We start from the raw sequence: 17,716 nt of genomic DNA on the forward strand, positions 1-17,716 counted from the left end.
TTTTGCTATGGAAAATCCATAAGTTTTCCTGGAAAGGTGTTCCAAATACACATGGAAATTCCATGTCTTTTCCGTAGACGGAAAAACCATGGAGTTTCCATGGGTATTTAGAACACTTTTCCATGGAAAAATCATGAGTTTTCCATTAAGAACTCATATGTTCTTCCATGGAAAACTTATGGGTTACCTATGGAAAAGTCATGAGTTTCTCATGGAAAACCCATGGTTTTTCCATGAAAACGTGTTCCAAATATACATGGTTTTTCTATGGTTTTTTTTTTATAGTTTTTTTATGGAAATTTTTCGTAAGGGTAAGGTATCCTTTTAAACTAAAAAGCATTGCACTCAAAGTGCTAAAATTATGTCATAAAATAGAGTGTAGGTCTTTGAATCTTTTTTGGTGATTTTCTATATGTTGAACCTTGCCAGTAAAAAGTTTCATAATTTATTTTAACATTCTACTCTACTTTCTGTGCATACAAAGTAAATGTAATTTATCGTATTTTTTTAAAAAAGTGATATTTTAAGAGACTGCTTTAAGTGCTAAAATAAGCTTTAACACAATTTTAATTTTTCCCGCATATGGTTACTCTATATACTCAAAAGAAACAACAAATTGGCACAGCTTGTTTGTTGGTATTGAACTGCAGCATATTAAAGTTTCCAAAATTTTGTTTAATATTGCGTTAATTAGTAACTTCGAGGTATAAAAACTCAAAAATTGTTTAAAATCAGTCAAAAACACATGCAAAATTGGATTATTTGGGTGAAAAACTATTAACTTAAAAAATTCATGGTGATCATTGTTTTTATTTACAAAGTTAAGCACTGTCAAAAATCATAAAAGGCTACTGTAAGCTCCAGATACTCAAATTTTTCTGATTTTTGTCATTATTAAATCAATCATAACTTTGGAACGGTTCGGCCAATCAACCTGAAATTTTGAGGTTTGTATTTTTTTCATAAATACTGTGGGTAGTCAAAATCTAATGTAGTACCCTGGGGACCATTAGATGATTTGAAATGGAATGACCCATATCTTAAACATTCTTAAACATTTATATATTCGAAATATGTTTATACATATTTATCAAATACTACTATCTTTTTTTATATAGTTGATTGCATACAATAGTTTATAAATTAACTGATTAAAATCAACATAATAAACTGTATAGACAATACAAACAAACAAAAATATCATAAAATTATCTTTAAAAAAAATCTGTAACAACTACCATAGCAACATGATTAAATAAAATATCATGCATAAAAAATAATAAACAGAAAAAAAAAATGACTTTTTTAATATCGTAAAAAGAAAGAACAACTTTGCAAATACCGTAAAAAGAACAAACATATTTATAAATTCGTAAAAATGACATAAAGAGTAATAATAATACATATATGTAAGTTTTACAAATTCTACAAAAATATTTTTCACTATTCCAATGTAAAATATTATTTTTGAACACCTGGAGACTTTTTGAGCACATGGTTTTATTGTCAAGGGAATTCCAGAGCTTGGTGGCTCTATATAAGACATTATTTGTATTAATGATTAGAGCCTTTGGGCGGTAGCATCAATTTATTGCATCATCTAATATAAAATAGTAAAGTTTTCTTTATAAATAAACCCTTCATAAATTCAGGGTTTAAACCATTAAGGGATTTAAAAATTTAATCATTAAAAATCGCAAATTTCGAAGATGGATTCTTGGGTTATTATATAATTTTAACATTTGATCCAAAGACAAATCAAATCTTTTATGGACTACGTGAGTGGTTTTTTATAAATTTTATTAATAAAGTTGTCATTGTATATCGAGCAAAACATCCAAATCAAAGCGCAGTATGAAAAATTTGGCAAGATATAAGCGTTTAATAATAGAGTTGCTTGTTTATAAGATATAAAACTTTTTATTCGAGACAGGGCAAAGCACTTACTTTTTGCTTTTCCGCATAAAGCTTTAATGTCATAACCAAACTTTAAATCCTTATCAATTGCCTTGCTTTTTTTAACATGCAACTACACTGAGAAAGGATTGTCTGAGTTTCAGAGAATTATCTCCACTTCTGACGGCAAGAAGTGTATTATTAAAGATTAAATATAAGATGTACACTATGTGAGTCCAGATATAACGATGCATAGCAGTAAAAAATATGCAATAAAGGTGATGTCCATCTAATGATGTCCAATATTTGAAAAGAATTGAAAAGATAACAACAAGATGGACGTTTGGTGTAACTCTAAAAACAAGAAAAGAAATAGTGATCTTATATAGATATTATTATTAATGAGTGTTTCTGAGAGGGTGCATCAGGGAAGATTAAAGTGATTTAAAGATGCAGATGATCAAGTATTGGCGTCTAGAGTTAAAAGTTTCAGGCAAATAAATTAGAAGTAGAAGCTGAAAACTTGGAGATGGTGTGTTACAGGCAACATGAAAACAGTTAAGCAAAGAAAATGCTAATGATCTTTTTCTTTAACAGATAAGATGTTTATATTTTGATTAGATGTATATATATGAATCATGCCAAAATCATTTACTTGTTTTCCTGTTTATTGAAATTTTGTTCAATTATTATAAATTAACCTAGCCACTAGGATGCACACTCCAGTGTATTTTAGTGCCGGTCCCAAGCCCGGATAAATAGGGAGAGTTGCGTCAGAAAGGGCATTCGGTGTAAAAACTGCGCCAAATCATATGATGCAGGTCAACAATGGGAATTTTATACCAGATTGGTCGGGGCCCGGGTTAAGAACAACTACCTCTAGTGCTGTTGCCCAACAGGGCATTAGTGGAAATTGGGTTAATGTTGGGACAAGGAGGAGGAGGAAAGGGGGAAGAGAGCTCTGAAGCTGAAAAAGAGGAGGATGACCAGGTTAAATTTAGTACGTTGAATGTGGGCTCTATGACCGGTAAAGGGAGAGAGCTAGTAGATGCAATGGAGAGGAGGAAGTTAGACATACTGTGTGTACACGAGACCAGGTGAAAGGGCAGCAAGGCCAGTAGCATTGATTGTGGCTTCAAACTCTTCTATCATGGTGTCGACAAGAAGAGAAATGGAAAGGGGTAATTCTGAAAGATGAGTTTAATAAGAGTGTAGGGGAGGTAAAGAGAGTAAGTGACAGAGTGATCTGTGTCAAGTTAGAAATTGATTTATGGAGTGGTGATAAATGTCATCAGTTCTTATGCTCCTCAGATAGGTTGTGATATGGAGGAGAAAGAAGAATTCTGGAGAAAGTTAGATGAAGTTGTTCTACTAGTTCCTACAAAAGAGAGAATGATTCTTGGAGCAAAGGGAACAGTGGTGATGAGGAGGTGATGAGTAGGTATGGGGTTAAAGAAAGGAATACAGAAGGACAAATGGTGGGAGATTTTGCAAAAAAAGTAAAGATGGCTGTAGTTCTCACTTATTTTAAGAAAAAGGAAGAGTACAGGGTGACGTATAAGAGTGGGGGAATAGGCACACAGGTCGACTTTATCGTCTGTAGGAGAAGAAACCTGAAAGGGGTAAGTGATTGCAAGGTGGTACCAGGAGAGAGTGTAGCTAAACAGCATAGGATGGTATTATGTAGGATGGTTTTCGAGGTGAAGAAGAAGAAGAGAGTGAGAGCAGAACCTAAGATCAGGTGAGGACTGTTGTGTAAAGTTTAAGAATGAGTTGAGACAGACACTGGATGGTTGTGTTCTTGATACCTGGGATGAGATGTCAAATGCAGTGAGGAATGTGGCTAGGAAGATACTTGGTGTGACATCAGGACAGAAAAAGATAGACAAGGAGACGTGGTGCTGAAATAAGGAAGTTCAGGAAAGTTTAAGAGGAAAGCAGTCGGCTAAAAAGAAATGGCATCTCCAGCAAGATGAAGAAAGTAGACATAAGTACATAGAGATGTGTGGCAAGACAAAGAGAGCACTGGCAAAAGCTAAAGAAAAGGCATATAGTAATCTGTATGAGAAGTTGAACACTAAGGAAGGGGAAAAAGATTTGTACATATTGGCCAGACAGAGAAACCGTGATGGGCAGGATGTGCATCAGGTTAGGATGATTAAGGATAAAGATAGAAATGTGTTGTCTAGTGAGGAGAGTGTCTTGGGAAGGTGGAAGGAGTACTTTGAGGAACTGATGAGTTAAGAGAATGATAGGGAAGGAAGGTTAAAAGAGACAGAGGTTGTGAATCAAGAGGTTCCTCAAGTGAGCAAGGAGGAAGTAAGGGCTGCAATTCGGAGAACGAAGTGTGGTAATGTAGTTGGACCGGATGATATTCCAGAGGAGGCATGGAAATGTTTGGGAGAGATAGCAATGGAGTTTTTGACAGCGTTATTTAACAGAATCTTGGAAAGTCAGAAGATGCCTGAGGAGTGAAGACATAGCATAATGGTGCCAATTTTCAAAAATAAGGGCGACGTTCAGAGCTGTAGTAATTACAGGGGAATAAAGTTGATCAGTCACAGCCTGAAAATCTGAGAAAGAGTAGTGGATACTCGGCTTTGAAGAAAAGTAAAGATCTGTGAGCAGCAGTATGGTTTCTTGCCAGCTAAGTGCAACACAAATGTCATGTTTACTCTGAGAGTGTTAATGGAGAAGTTTAGGGAAGGACAGAAGGAGTTACATTGTATGTTTGTGAACTTAGAGAAAGTTTATGATAGAGTTCCGAGACATGAGCTGTGGTATTGTATGAGGAGTTTACGAGTATTGGAAAAGTATGTGAGGGTGGTGCAGGATATGTATGAGAACAGTGTGACAGCAGTAAGATGTGCAGTAGGAATGACAGACAGGTTAAAAGTGGAGGTAGGACTACATCAAGGATCAGCCCTGAGTCCCTTTCTGTTTGCAATTGTCATGGACAGACTGACAGACGAAGTTAGACAGGAGTCTTCTTGGGGATCAGCCCAGAGTCCCTTCCTGTTTGCAATTGTCATGGACAGACTGAAAGACGACGTTAGAAAGGAGTCCTCTTGGACTATGATGTTTGCTGATGATATTGTGATCTGTAGTGAGAGTAGGGAGCAAGTGGAGGTAAACTTGAAAAGATGGAGTTATGCTTTGGAAAGCAGGGGGATGAAAGTGAGCAGGAGTAAAACAGAATACGTGAGTGTGATAGAAAGGGCAGATGGTGGACAGGTCTAGTTACAAGGAGTTGATTTGGTAAAGGTTGACGAGTTTACCTACTTAGGGTCGAGGGTACAGAGTAATGGAGAAAGTGAAAGAAGAGAGGTAAAGAAGAGAGTGCAGACAGGGTGGTGTGGATGGCACAAAGTGTCTGGTGTGATCAGTGAGAAGGATGTCGGCTAGAATGAAGGGTAAGATCTATAGGACGGTAGTGAGACCTGTTATATTGTATGGTCTGGAAACAGTGTCACTGACAAAGAGACAAGTGAGGGAGAAGGAGATGTCTGAGAAAGTTTTGGGGATGGAACTTCCAGGTAAGAGGAGGAGAGGTAGACCTAAGAGAAGGTTTATGGATGCAGTGGTAGAGGATATGAGAGTGGCTGGTGTGTCAGTGGAGGACACTTATGACAGGGCTAAATGGAGGAGTTTGATCCGCTGCACAGTGGGCGAAATTTCAAAAAACCTGGCCAAAAGTCAAAAAATGATTATAATTAATGGAAAATTTCTGTAAAGCATTTTTTTGAATCCCTTTGAGTTTGACATAAGTGTACCAAAATTCAATAATGGTAGATCCAAAATGGCGGTGTTTTAAAAACAATCATTAGAAATGCCTTTGGGCTTTTGTGTTTAACCAATTAGTTCTAATTTGACATTTAAGTTCAATAGACTAATGTATTATTTACATTACATATATAAACATTATATATAATACCAATATATAATGTATTATGACTGTATTATTATGCCGCAATGTTAAAAAAAATAAATTGAAAAATTCATTATTTATTCTACTTATTTATTTGTTCAAGGAAAACAAGGAAAACTTTTATTTCCATTATTTATCATAATTGTTTCATTTATATTACTTTAAAATAAATCACCACTGTCATCTGAATCATTTATTGTTGAAATATTGTTGATAAACTCAATCACAGACGAATGAGTTTCAGAGTTTTCGTTAACCTCCGGAGGTAATAACATTTGTAAAGCTTGAGAAGACAAAGATCTGCAAACTTTTGCATGAGATTTTAAAAGTGAAGATATTGCAGGATCTGACGAAACCAGAAGTCTGCAAAAAACGACATGCATTGTATTTTTTCTGGAATTTTTCCTGGAGAAATCTTCGCGATATTTTTTTAAGTCTTTGTTTCTTGATTCCTGTGCATCCTCAGATAGTTGTCCTATGGGTAGTATTGCTGTTTTTGTTATTAAGGCTCCATGAATAAGTACTTTGTGTACTGTTGTAGGCATGTTGTACCAAGGATACTTTTCAACAAAAAGTAGTGCAGTTTCGGTAGAATAGTTATCGAGTTTGTCTGCGTCTATTGGAAAGCCACTAGATAATACCTGTAAAATTACATGAAACTGATTTATTAGTTATAAATCCACTCCTAGAATATCAGCAGACACTTGTGAGTTTTTAAAAAATCTTCAAGCTGTATTTCCGTCATTTGTATTACCGCATCCTGGTTTCGGTCGATCAACTATTAACCCTAGCTGCAGCTTAAAAGCATTCTGGATTAACAATTTTTGTTGTAATATTATACTTTTTTCAATGTCAGAACGTGCTTGCCATTTTTTTATTCCAAGTTTATACCCAAGATGCAAAAAACATTCAAAAAAGCGAATCCATGCGTGCAACGTTGATAAACCGTATTCCAATTTTGATTCGTCAACTTTTATTTCTTTAACGAAATTGATATTATTGAATTGACTCGAAGTAGCAGAACACAAATAACACCGCATTGTTGATTTCGTCAATGTTATTGCATTGCAAACTTTTCCGTCAATCATTGTCATAACCAATTTATAATGTATTTTAATTTCTATTTCATGTTGAACAATGATGAGAGGAACCAGTGATTTAATTTTATCTTCAATATAGTCTTTTTCATTAATGCTTGTTTGGACATTTTCGTAAAGAAATTGAAGTCTGATAGGTCGGGAAAATCGAGTAGATGAGGGTGTCCTATTTTTCCATTGAATAATATCTTGACCTAAAACTGAATTTGTACACAAAAGTTGTAATGGTACAAGTGAAGTCAGAAAAACATTTGCATCTGAGTTTCTTCGATCGGCAAATCTCTGTTTATATTCGCTATGACCGGAACTGCCATCAAACCCCCACTTAAGAATTAAAATAAAATTTGATAAAATATTTACATTCAAGGAGTCAATTACATTTTGTTAAGTTTTTATAATTCTTAAACAAGTGTGATTTAATAATGATTGCAGTTTTACTTCGGCGCTTATTTCAGTTACCGTTATATCTTCAGGGTAACACATTTTCTTGGCTTCTTTAAGTTTTTCGTAAGATGGTAAAAAAGAAGAGCTATTCGCAATTGCAGCACTTCTTATAAAGCAATATTGATGTTTAGAAAGCTTTGCTTCCATTAGTATAGAAAGAGCTGTTTCAGCACATAGTTCAGATGTTTGTGAAATTTGGGACAATTTAAGGCTCTCTATATAGTTTGCGACTCGGTGTTGAATTGTGGAAGGTAAATCTTTAACTGTAACTCCGGCATTGCATGCTCCTGAAGCCCAAAGACTCATCTGAGAAGCAAATGCTAACTCGGATGAACTAAATGTCGAACGCATTTCCTCTGTTTTTCGCCGTTTCGTTCGTTCACTAGCTTCATCAAAATTCAAAGGTGGTCGACCCATCGCACTATGGCTTTTTCTCTCTTTATTTCGTGCTTGAACAATCTGAAATTATTTAAATGTTTAGTAAACATAAAAAAGTTTAAAATTATAATAGAGATAAGCATTAAATAACTTACACAAATATTTGTTGAGGCTTTTAACCAAGTGTCATGTATCTTCAAAAATATTTTTTTTGTTCGGTTACTACTTTTCCATTTTATTTTTAATTTTGTCAATACATTTTTTAGTTTCTTTTTATCATCTGTTGAAAATTGGAAACAAATTTTTCTTCCTGGACACAACTGTGATTGCAAAATATTAAGCTGGTCATCTAGATCTGAAGATAACTCGTTTTTTAGAATTTCAAAAATTTCAATTCGAGGAATTTGCAAATGATCTTTTTGTGAACCTTAGATATTAATTGAAAATATAATAATTGAAAAAATCATTAAAAAATTATAACTTTACTAAACTAATTAAAATTAAAGTAAAAAGTAATCGATAATATATTATATTATATAAATTCGATATATAAGAGAAAGGTAAAATATACTGTTAATCATATGATTGTATATAGATATAGTTATTATGTTTTTTGAGAAACTGATTTTTTAAAATTCAATAAAACTATACAAAAATTGTCGTAGCTGAGGTAAAAAAGACGTCGTAACCGAGGTAGTTTGTCTCCCCCCCCCCTCCCCCTACACTTACAGTGTAGGGGGGGGGGGGAGACAAACTACCTCGTAAACTTTGTCAAAATCTCATTCATGAGTGCTACTAATTTTTTTGTCGTTTTATTGCACTTAACAAAATCAGTTTCTCAAGAAACATAATAACTATATCTATATACAATTTGACTGATTTTGTAAAGAAAACAAAACACCGCCATTTTGTTTACTAAAAAACACGACTAGCACTACACAATATAAGTTAATGAAATAATAGGCAAAAAAAGGTGCCTTTTCTTTTAATCAATCTTAAGAATACACTTTTATGAACAACATCCAAATTATAACTAAGCGGAATCCCATGGGTTCACTACTTTTTCAATGCTTGAAAAATAGGTTAAAGAAAATAAATAAACTTTATTCTGTACTTTTTTGTTCGCACTTTTCGCATAAAATTTAGAGAAATAATATAAAACTTTTTACTAAAATGTTATATAAATACCTTGAATAGTATCGTCCATAGTTAGTTTTTTAGTAACGATAAATAACTTTTTTGTAAACGATACTTATTTGACCACATTTTTTTTTGTTTTTAAAATGCCTATTAAGTGTTTTTAATAACAGATGTTTAACTGCGTAGATTTAGGTAACTTTAAAATTTATTCAATTTTTTCTTATACAATTAAATGCAACAGGGCTTTGTTTATGTAGTTTCAAAATAATAAAATCACAATAGTGATTTTTTTTTTTTGACTTTTGGCCAGCTTTTTTGAAAATTAGCCCACTGTGCGCTGTTGCGACCCTTAAACGAGAAATGCCGAAAGAAAAAGAAGATGAAGAAGTTCAAATATTATAAATTCAGGAAAAAGTTGATTATATGCTGTGTTACTTACGGAACGCAAATAAACATTGCATTAAATCTGTTGTTTTTAGTTCAATATTTCAAGCCAAACATTTAACCTACATAAACTGGCTACTTAAAATAAATCAAGTGGTTATTATTCTACATAAACTTATTCAAAATACTGTTTTAGCTTGTTGTGGATTTGAAGGATAAATGACAATAAGTGAATTATACTTTTTACTAACTAAAACAATAAAAAGATATATTAATATAACAGCAATAATAATGTTCAATTTCATCACATTCTCCCCAACATCTTTAACGCATACGCTTTGTTTGGGCATAATTTTATGAATATTCGGCAACATTTTTTTTTTTTTGTGAACTTTTTAAGAACTTTTAAATAGACAGCTAAAGTTTTTTGCCTTTACTTCTTTATCTTTTTTTGGAAAGTTATTACTGCCGTAGGAATATTTCTATAAATTTATTGTAGGCAGAGTTAATGTGTCCGTGTTTGCATGCAATATATATTTATTACCAATTTTATGCCGCTATTGATTTTTAAAATTTTTTTGAAGATGGTTTATTTCTACTTCTTTTAAAAAATGTTTTTTTGCTAAAGTAAAAGCAAAGCACCAATTACTTTCTTAGGGTCAAAGTGTTTTTCTTTTACTTCTTTTTTTTTTTTTTTGGAAAGTAATTACTGCCTTAGAAATATTTCTATAAATATATTATAGGCAATAATTTTATTTAGGCAATAGTTAATGTGTCCGAGGTTCCATTCGTGATATATTTATGACCGATTTTTTGGCGCTATTGATTTTTTAAATTTTTTTGAAGATGATTTATTTCTACTTCTTTAGAAGATTTTTTATTTTGAGGTTGTTGATCTTTTCAGCCTTTGTTTGGAAGTGATCAAATATGTCCGTTTTTATTATTCCTGGTTTTAAAAATGATTTGAGTTTGTCAATATAATGTTTGAATTGAGTTTGTTAATATTATGTCAATTACTGCTAAATAAACTCTCTTCACAAAAATTTAAAGACTAAATAGTGACAGAAAAGAAGTAGGCAGAAGTAACTTCGGTGGGTTTGTCTATAGTAATGGAAAAATGTAATTCCGTATCATATCACCAAAAAAAATTATTTGCATAAGTTACTTGCATGTTTATTATAATTCAATTAATTTATGTTTATGTCATCAATATGTAATCAAAATAGTTTCTTCTTTTCAACGTTATTTTGTATTACTATAATCATTTTTTTTTGTTCCTTTTGTAATAAAATCCTTTACAACATGAAAAAACCGAAGACGTTTATAATTCAAATTCTAGATAAAAAAATTAAAACACAAACAAAAGTGTCTAATAGAAGATCTATTCGCCAGTTTTTTTTTCAAAAACAACATGTATTACAATCAAGGCCTGCGCGAAGAGTGTGTGTGAGGGAGGGGGGGTGGCAGTCGGCAAATTTAAACAGACAGTCGGCTCATGTAAACCAGTCAATGGGCAAATTTCAAAAAACGAGGACTTTTTTTTTAATCGACAAAAACGTAATGACAGCGTCCTCCCCCCCTCCTTCCCCACATGACATAATCGCGGCAGTCCTGATTACCATACCAGGAAAAAATAATACTCAAAATATAAGTATACATATTGTCTCAAAAAACTTCATTAAATATTGTTTGTTTTTTTAAAAATATTTTGACTGGAAAAGTTATCAATAAATCAAATATTGGTAAACAACCTAGAGAAATGCTGCACGATATGAAATACACAAATGATCAATTATTTTTTTACAAAACGGTTCATTTACAAAATTATTATTTTTAATGGTGTATTTGTTTATCGGTTTCAAAAAAAATAAATCTTTAAAAGCTAAAGGAATTAAATCGTTTTCCACATATAAATGGAAATTAAAACATCAAATACATTTAATTCCAATACATTGAGTATTCTTGTTTCAATAAACAATATTCAATCATGTGAGAATTGATCTACAAAGTTAAATAAACGCATAGCGTGTTTCAGACCGCGGTAAAGATGTTTTAACTTTTGCTTGTGCTACCTTGGGCAGTAATTGCATAATTTATATAAACATGATTTATAGAAAAAATGAGTAATAAAGTTGTGTTAAACAATTTTATTTAAATATATTCTGACCTTGTATAAGATCAAAATACTTTTAAACACTTTAATACAAATATAAAAAATATATTGTTTCCGTGGAATGTCCTCGTGAAGAAAAAAACACCTAAAAGTGTAATTACAAAATCTTTGTTTCTTTGAACTTGATCAATAAAAAATTGCGGGATACTTTTGCGTAAGGAATGTTTCTTGGAGAGGGGACAAAAAAGAATAAATTTTGTTTATGTTTAGGGTTTTTTTGTTACATTTGAACCAATTTGATAGTTTTTGCAACTCATCATTCATAGTCAAATAGAGTTGCTAAATGTTATTATTTTGATATCATCTGCAAACATGATACTTAAAAAGATTTGAGGTTTTATAAAAGTCATTTACGCAAATCAAGATAATGGTGGCCCTAGAATAGAATTTTGCGGAACACCAGAGGATAATTGTAATAAATTTTTTTGATATATATATAATCAAAATAGACAAATTGTTTTTGATTTGATAAACAGCTTCAAAACCATTGTAAAACTCTGCTATTTATTCCGTAATGTTTAAGTTTGTGGAGCAAAATACTGCAACTTACAATATCAAACGCTTTAGATTTGTTAGCGGTAATATCCGCTAGGTGTAAACAACTGTAATAACGATAATGATTTGTTAACAGTAATATCGATAAGTTGTATCGTGCAATAAATGCTGATGTGTGATAAATGATCTTTTTTTTTTTTTGTTAAACATCATTTCTTGTTAGATCTATGTTAGATCATGTTTTTTTAATCTTGATTAGAAGCTAATTCTCTCTCAGGTTGCTTGGAAGGAACATTTGAGCTTGAGAAGGATCTAACTTCTACTACAGCATGGGACTCTAAGCGGTTGGAGGAATTTAACTGATACAAAATTCAATTTTCTCAGCTAATCGTTATCACAGTAGTATAGATTTTCCTATATTTATGAACGATAATGTACTTGATGAGTCATCCACACTTCGTCTTTTAGGGTTAACTCTTATTTCCAATCTTTCTTGGAAACCATATATCAAATCCATTGCAAAATTAATATCTGCTAATGTTGTATCTCTTTATCATCCTCGCCACTATCTTACTACGAATTTTATTCTTTATCTCTATAAATCTCAAGTTCGTCCTTGTATGAAATACTGTTGCCATATCTGGAGCGGATCAATGATGTCCTTTCTGTTTTAGACAAGGTGCAAAAACGCATTGTAAGTATTGTTAGATCTGCACTTGTAGTCAACCATCAACCATTGTCACATCATCGCAATGTTGCTTTTCTTTCTCTTTTCTATAAATGCTAAAATGGGCACCTACTAAATTTGTTGTGCTACTCTTCAATCAATTAAGTCTCATCCTTTTACTGTGACTGTTCCTAAGTGTTCCAAAATCTCTTATTCATCTAATTTTTTTTCTAAAACATCAGTTCTTTAGAATTCGCTTCCTTCATCTTATTTTCCTGATTCATATAATTTGCAATTTTTCATGTCATCTGTTAATTGTTATCTTGCTTTTTAAACTTCATCTTTTCTCTTTCAGTAACTTCCAACTCTATTAGTGGTTATTAAAAAACTAAAGAAATTTTTGTGTAATAGATTATTGTTATTGAAATAACTTGTACATCCTATTGTACATTCTATTGTGCATTCTATTGCACATTCTATTGTACATTCTATTGTAGATTCTATTGTCGATTCTATTGTACATTCTATTGCACATTCTATTGTACATATCTGTTTCATATAACTACATGTTTCATATTTTTCATGTTTCACGTTTCATGTTTCATATAATTATCTGTTTCATATAATTAGAAAACTTTACATCACCCTCATCAGATTGTCTGTAACAACTGGATTTTAAATCACAAGATTTTGTGTAGGATTGGCAATCATTTTTACTCTGAAGATTGGTACCAGACACAATTTATTCAATCAGAGCATTTAATTTTAACACTTATATCAATTTCAGATAAAAAAGCTAGAAACATTTTCATTTCGATAAATAAAGATATAAAGAAAAGTTTTCAGTTTCAAAACAGCTCTAAAGTTGCAAAGGTTTATTCAGTTAAGACGCTTTATCTCTCAAAGGGCTGTAATTTATGAAGAGTCAGTATTTAAATTAATTAATGCCTAAATTCGGCATTAATTAATTTAAACTTTCTTTCACTTCAAATTTTTAAACTATTCGTTTTAGATTAAAGATTTGAAGAGAAAGAAAAGAAAGAGAAAGGGGTTTTTAAGGATGACTATAAAATAGCTCTACCCAAGCTTAACGCAAAAAAAAAACAACTAACTATCCTTTTTTGACAAATTTTAGAACAAAAAAAATGTTAAAGAAAAAAATACTTTAAATAATAAACTGACTTTACTTTTAATATTTAAAAAATATCAATTACTATATTATTTTCAAGTATATGGTATTAAAAAGGATATTCCTTTTTAATACCATATAATTGGAAAATTACACATTAAAAACGATTCGCCAAATTTAAAAACTTTGAAAGTATGATGCACCCGAAACAAATCATTTGGAACAAAATAAATGCAAAACAACACAACACAAAATGTTGTGTCTTTTTTTTTTTTTTTCAGTTTATAGCTTCAATGTAAAGTGAATTTAGCAGATGTTTTACAAGGAAATAAATTTCGGAATTTTTACGTCACGAAAGCATAAAATTCCAAATAGGATCAAAAAATATTGACAAAAGTTTTTGCACGGAGTCTAAGATTTTTGTATATAAACTTTTAGAACTTTTTTTACAAACGTTGTTCAGTAATTATTTTTAAACTATTAAAGTACTTTAGTAAGATTTTTTGTCTATTTCTTTTAAAAACTCCCATTATTTAGAAATGAGTCGCGAATACTGAAGTTCGAATAACCTTAACTTTAGGGTCATTAATTTATTAACTGTGTACGGAAAAATGCAACCAAATGTTTTATGATGTATAGGGATAATACAAAAACTTTAGCTTAAGTTGAAAATTTAAAATATTGAATAAAATATTTATCAAAATATTAGAATATAATTATCAATTATCAATATTTATCAATAGATAAAATGACATTTTTAGGTAATAGGTAAAAATGACAAATCAATAGGTAATAACATTCAATAGGTAAAAATGACAATAGAAAAAAAATGCCTTGTTCACCTTCCGTAAAAACTTTGTTCACCTTTCGTAAAAACCTCGTTCACTTTTCGTAAATACCTCTATTAACTTTCGAAAAATATTTTTATTGTAATTTTACGTTTTTTAAGACATATTTAAACAACTTTCAGACAAAGTTAATAAAGATCGTCGGTTTCATTAAAAAGATTATATGATCATCAGGAAAAGGAAGTCATAAGACTTGATTTACTATTCTCGTGATTTAACTTTTTTTTGTTATGCAAACCACAATTGACGTAAAAAATAAGAAACAATGAAATTGTAAACAATGCAATAGCAGCATATAAGTAAATTTTATCTAAACAAAAACAAAAAAAATAAATAAAATACTAAATATAAACAAAAGTTAAATAACATAAATAACAACTTCTTTACCATTATTTTTTGAATCAACCCTTTTGTATGAGTAATCTCTTAATTCGTCGTGATAAAAATTGTTGCACACTGGAAAACCTTTTGGAGGCTTTGGCGCTTCGTCAGCAGCCTCTGATATAATCATAGCCATGCCATTTAAAGAGTGCACTTCAATATGACAATGCAAAAACCATTTCCCAGGGTTGTCTGATTTAAAACGTAAAACTGCATAACCACCTGGTAAAAATATAAATACAGTTCATTGTATTTCTAGAGCTTTTTATTTTCTTTTTTTTTTTTTTTCTATCATAATTGCAATATTATTTTTAAGACCATTAAAGATATAATACAAAACATTTATACATTACTTGTATTGTAATTGATTTCTAATTTGTATATATATATGTGTATATTAGGGGTGTCCACTATGCAAAAAATTTTCAAAACCACCCAAATTGAATTTTTTCCAATTCTAGTGTTTGTGTACAGTGTAAAAGAAAGTTTTACTAAATCTTAATGACTATTCTAGAGCCCCCTCAAAGCCCCTAAAGATAAGCCCCAATTTCCTATTTAACCCATTTGTGTCTGAGTTTTTTGTTATGTTTTACGAATTATAGATATGGCACAAATAGGTTAAAATAGTAGCACATTTTTGCATTGATTACAAATTTCATATACAAATTAATATTATAATATTGACACAATTTAATATGTAATATTGACTGTTACAGTTATTTTGCTGTTTCCTGTTTTAGTTAAACAAATTAAAACTGATATGTTGACAAGAAGTGGTAAATTTGTAGAAACTGAACTCAAGTCTTTGCCAACCAGTTCCAGTTGTTTGTCAGACACAACCGACCAGCCTTCACCGTCGTCATCATCATCAACAACAAGGCCTGTTACTCGTGCCTCTACTAAATTTTGGTTAATTGGACACCCATCACCATCAATAACTGGTTCCAAACTACCCGATTGCAGACAGGTTTTGAAATTTTCTTTTTTTACGACGCGATGAAGAAAATGTCCAAAATCATGTAACAAATCAAGATATTGGCTATATAGTAATCAACGCTGTTGTAACTTTCTGGAACATGCCACGCATCAAGACAAAGGCAAGGCAAAATTCGGTGTTAGATCATATGTGTCTCTGGAATGAGTAAAACCGCTTGTTGAAGAACAAGAATCGCGAAAATGATGCTGGCGGAAAACGTGTCAACTTCTTGGCCAAGTTGGATAGTCTTTTTGATATTGTATCACCTGATGCCATACAGGAAATCATGAATTCCAGGCTACTGACTGCCCAAAAGAAAGATGATGATGTTGCATTCTAAATAGATCAAAAAAAACAAAAACAGAAAGGCGACAATGGACGGGCATAACAAAATCTTTGAGATTAAAGCAAAAATGAAAGATGTCAGATATAATCGGAAAATCATACTTAGAGATGAAGAAAAAGAAAGAGTAGAAAAAAAAGGTAGACAGGATGATCGGGATGATGAGGACATGGAAGTTAATGACGAAGAACAGAATATTAATGAAAATATTGCTGTTGCTGAAGTAGATATCGGTTTAGGGTGGGACTTGAATTATGAACCTCCAATGAATAGACGATCAGAATTTGTTACTCTTCACCTTCCCAAAAGAATTATGCAATCCGAGGATATCACTTCTGCAGCAGACAAACTGAAATTTTCTGATAATAAAATAACTATAATTGCGTCTGCTGTAATTAAAGCTGCTGATAGAAACTTGGAAGATTTTGATATCTCCAGATCGACATCTCGTCGAAGTAGAATGTTAAATTGACAGAGGATTGCTGAGAGTGTTAAAGATAATGTGAGGCTCAACCCATCCAGGTTTGGTGCCCTTTACTGGGACAGAAAACTGCTAAAAACATACTAGTCGTGCAACATGAACAGTTAGCTGTGCTTGTGTCGGGTGCTCCAGAATACAGTGAGGGAAAATTGCTTGTTGTTCCCGTTCTCGTTGATTCGAAAGGAGAGACTCAAGCAAATGCAACATTGGATCTCCTGGAAGCTAGGGATCTAAGCAACAATGTTGTGACATTGGTGTTTGATACCACTGCCAGTAATAGTGGCATCCACAATGGTGCTGCTAAATTGATTGAAGAAAACTTAGATCAAAAACTTCTCTATCTTGCCTGTCGACATCACATTTTTGAAATCTTTGTCGGAGCAGTTTGGAAGAAATTATTTGGAAACATTTTTTGTCCAGAGAATTAATTCTTTGCTGAATTTAAAACTGCTTGGCCAGCATTGGATAAACAGTTGTCAATCGAAACTTAAGCTGTTGAAGGCACCTGATTGCAAAACCTCAAAGAACAGACCATACAGCATTTGACACATCTACTTGTTAAGGAAGATGCTACAACATTTCCAAGAGATGACTATCGTGAATGTGCTGAGAACACACTGATCATCTTCAGGCAAACTTCACCGTGGGGTGTACACTTTCTTAAACCAGGAGCTATCCACCAAGCTCGGTGGATGGCATGTAACATTTATGCGAACAAAATATTCATGTTTTCTAAATAATTGCCTTATGATCAGAGGATGGCGACCAAACTTTTTAGAACGGACAGATATATTTCTCTTTTCCACACACCAGTATGGACAAAAGCTAGCATTGGTGCTGATGCACCTATGAATGACCTGCAATTCATCCACGGCATGATGGACTACAAAGAATTAGACAAGGAAGTTGCTGATGTCATTCTTTCTAAAATAACCAATCACCAATGGTATTTCACA

At 32.0% G+C, this 17,716-nt stretch overlaps 2 protein-coding genes across 2 annotated transcripts in view; both read right to left on the reverse strand.

Moving 5' to 3' along the window:
* Positions 1-6,214: 6,214 nt before the first annotated feature.
* On the reverse strand, positions 6,215-8,950 carry LOC136086902 (uncharacterized). The gene is made up of 3 exons (XM_065809401.1): positions 8,932-8,950; positions 7,899-8,170; positions 6,215-7,824 (listed from the first exon to the last, which is right to left on the reverse strand). Exons 1-3 carry the CDS (start codon positions 8,948-8,950, stop codon positions 7,306-7,308), a joined length of 810 nt encoding a protein of 269 aa, XP_065665473.1. The 3' UTR covers positions 6,215-7,305.
* A 5,474-nt stretch (positions 8,951-14,424) lies between these two features.
* Positions 14,425-17,716, reverse strand: part of LOC136087497 (uncharacterized) — a 28,357-nt gene continuing 25,065 nt past the window's right edge. Inside the window, exons 6-7 of the mRNA XM_065810387.1 lie at positions 14,967-15,182; positions 14,425-14,889 (exon numbers count right to left, since the gene is read on the reverse strand). Of these exons, the coding sequence (XP_065666459.1) occupies positions 14,750-14,889; positions 14,967-15,182 (356 nt within the window). The 3' untranslated portion in view covers positions 14,425-14,749. The remainder of the gene's footprint in view (positions 14,890-14,966; positions 15,183-17,716) is intronic.

The sequence above is a fragment of the Hydra vulgaris genome, chromosome 11, assembly GCF_038396675.1.
Source record: "Hydra vulgaris chromosome 11, alternate assembly HydraT2T_AEP".
NCBI classification, from domain to species: domain Eukaryota; kingdom Metazoa; phylum Cnidaria; class Hydrozoa; order Anthoathecata; family Hydridae; genus Hydra; species Hydra vulgaris.